The sequence below is a fragment of the Uncinocarpus reesii genome, genomic scaffold, assembly GCF_000003515.1.
Source record: "Uncinocarpus reesii 1704 scaffold_1 genomic scaffold, whole genome shotgun sequence".
NCBI lineage: Eukaryota > Fungi > Ascomycota > Eurotiomycetes > Onygenales > Onygenaceae > Uncinocarpus > Uncinocarpus reesii.
The window spans coordinates 2,129,621-2,132,518 of NW_003052500.1; the positions used below are offsets into that span (position 1 = coordinate 2,129,621).

At 48.1% G+C, this 2,898-nt stretch overlaps 2 protein-coding genes across 2 annotated transcripts in view; one reads left to right on the plus strand and one right to left on the minus strand.

Moving 5' to 3' along the window:
- The window catches only part of UREG_00903 (uncharacterized protein), a gene marked incomplete at both ends in the record, with an annotated part of 2,646 nt that extends 1,595 nt beyond the window's left edge, over window positions 1-1,051 (minus strand). The window contains 3 exons of the mRNA XM_002541342.1: window positions 648-759; window positions 837-901; window positions 994-1,051. Of these exons, the coding sequence (XP_002541388.1) occupies window positions 648-759; window positions 837-901; window positions 994-1,051 (235 nt within the window). The remainder of the gene's footprint in view (window positions 1-647; window positions 760-836; window positions 902-993) is intronic.
- An 809-nt stretch (window positions 1,052-1,860) lies between these two features.
- UREG_00904 (uncharacterized protein) lies at window positions 1,861-2,272 on the plus strand (the record flags this gene model as incomplete). Its single annotated transcript, XM_002541343.1, has 2 exons — window positions 1,861-2,079; window positions 2,171-2,272. 2 exons carry the CDS (start codon window positions 1,861-1,863, stop codon window positions 2,270-2,272), a joined length of 321 nt encoding a protein of 106 aa, XP_002541389.1.
- Between the last annotated feature and the right edge of the window lie 626 nt (window positions 2,273-2,898).

Below are 2,898 nucleotides of genomic sequence, written 5' to 3' on the forward strand. Positions count from 1 at the left end.
TTCGTGACCTGGTAGTTAGCTCCGAACCATGAGGCCATCCACAATCACGAAGTTCCGAGAGAGCGAGCTAGATCATGATGTGCAGATAAAGGGAAGAAGGATGCCTGCACATTTTCCCTGACGACTGATGAAATGCCTTGAAGATGATTTGACAATGACAGAAACTAGCGAAGCAACGCTGTTAACTAATCACCAAATGTTTTTCCAGTTGAAGTTTGACTTGACTGCCAGTATGCTTGGACAGTTTAGTTACTCCGTACTGTTTAACGAAAAGTAGGCACGGTAACTACATGGCGACTTGTTGCGCAGACCTGAATGACTCTGGAAACGCAGCCTCTTTGAATTGTTTTGCCGAGCAAGGGAGTTTAGGGAGTTTTGATATAACTTGTGAAGAATATATGTTAACTGAGGAGTGGATATGTAAAGGCATGCTAGCTATACGACTGCCTTACAACCCAATTCAAAGGCCTTCCTCTTCTTTTCCCTCCTCTTTACCACTGCCGAAGCTGGTAGACTTCGCCCATACGAAGGAGCGTCACTGGCTGTCACCAGCCGCGCCTAGGCTTCTATTTCCTAAGATTGACGTGATGAATAGTCATCATATAGAGACCACTTGATTTAGTTCAATTGGGCCATTAACTACTTACACCACCGCAGTAGTAGCAATCCGTCTGTCAGCATGCTGGTCGAGTTTGCAGGTTGAAGTTTCGGGATGCTCTGGAAGGAAAGTAGCCGCTCACGAGTGTGGGACGGTGGAATCTACAGCGTTCCTATGTTGAGCAAATGTTGTTAGTTTCTATCACTCGTGGAGAAGTAAGAGTCAACAGAGTACTCACCCCACAGCATTGGGGCACCCTTGCTGGTAGACAGCGCCCATAACTAGGGATGCATTTTTCATTTCCTGCTAATGCAGAGCCAGTTTTAACAGCCGAAGGACATGGTCAGCATAACATCGACAAAACGAGACCTGGCTCATTGTGTATATACTTGTACCATCTGTTGGCGCCGAATGGCCGGACATAAGCAGGAGAGTCACAGCGGAGAGCTTCATGGTCGGAGAGTTGAGGCCGTATAAATAACTGATCGTTTTCGGGGCAAGGGGAGAGGAGTAAGTGAAATATCACGGGGGTGAATTGTATTTGCCAGAAGAGACGGAATCACTGGCATTTATATCTTCAAGCCCTGCTTCATTGACAGGAGCTCTGGCGCCAAACGCAGCACTTCTCCGCATACCATCCAAGCCAATGATCGAGTATCGTTTTGTAGAGCGTATTGAAACCATCGTTCGCAAGCAAGGCAAATGGCTACAACGCCATCCCAATGAGGGTTGGGTCTCTTTCTCAATGCTGAGATAGAATGCCAATGAATACGGGGTACTCGGGCAGTTTGAACGATTATCATGCTTATCCAGGCCAAAACTTCAGCATGGGGTCGCCACACAGCGTAAAATGCTCATAACATTCGCAAGAAAATGCAATACATCAAGAGCAGTTCATGGTCTGCAATCGCTTTTTAAATCTTTGGCATAGGAGCCAAAGATGCTAGGATATATGGAAATCCTGATGTCGAAGAAGATGACCATCTGGCTATGTCGCACAACTGCGCGGATATTTCAAGCAGAGGGCTGTTTTGAAACAAAAACAACTTCTTCTCCCCTGTGCTTTAATGATCCAGGCCCCCGAAGACCGGGGATCACTAAGCCGTTACTCACTAAATTAGCGCGGTCACGAAGCCCTGGGAGATTTCATTCCGGGCCTGGATTACGTAGCTCCTCTCAGCATCAACGCTCTCACAAAACAACAACATTCGTTCACGGAGCCTGTGACCACGCGGATTTCTGTTTGCCGAGAAGTTTTCACCATGAGGCTTGCGTTCCCGCGGCGATACCTCTTGTTCCTTGCAGTGCTCCCCTTGGGTGCCCTCGCGTCGGTGCAGTTTGTCCAACCCGTCGCGGGAGCAGTGCTGAAGGGGGGAGAGACAATCAACTTGCAATGGAAATACAGCAAGAGCCCAGAGCAGCTGGAATCCAACCAGTTTAACCTGCATCTCTGTGCAGGTGGTAATGATGCTGACACTTTTGTGAGTGACCCGACCTTCCTCCTGTTTGCACCTTTTTCTGCTCTTGAAATTGGAGGAAAGGCTCACTCACTAATTGACAAATATTGAATAGGAGACATTAATGTCGCTCGTTCAGCAAGGTGCTATTGAAGAGATTACTTCATTATCTACTGTTATCGATCCCAAGTTGGGCGGAGAGCTTCCAAACGCGTAGTATGGATTTGTCCACCCACTTCGCCAACTGCACAATCTGACCGTGAAACAGTTTTCTTCAATTCTCCATTGATGCCTCCAATGGCACTATCTCTTTCTACTCAGACCGATTTACTCTCACCGGCATGACGGGCACATTCCCTGCACAGATTCTCCCGGGCTCTTGAAAGCCATTTTCAGGCACAACCACGGCCCCTCCAACATTCAATGACTTGCGCAAGCGACAAGCTGCCGTGCCCCCAGGCGCCCAAGCGGATTTACCCTACGATGAGCAAACCGCGCCACCGCGGTACGCGCCTCTTCCGAAGCTACCCCCAACAAAGATCACCCTCAAATCCGCTGCGCCTTTATTCCCAACCACCGCTTTCAAAATCGCGACTACACACTTGCCCAGACCAACGATCATGACCACCATCTCTCGTCCGCCAGAGACTGTAAAACAAGCTGAGAATACCGTGAGTTTTATCTAGTCTCCCCTAAACGGGAAGAGCTTTTTTTATTGGAATACTTTTAGCTTGCGGATGCTGATTTCATATTTCCTTGGCAAATTTTAGGGGGCACCCGCAGACCATGATGACGATGATGATATGCGCAACGTTTTGAAACGATGGGAAGATTAATACCCTC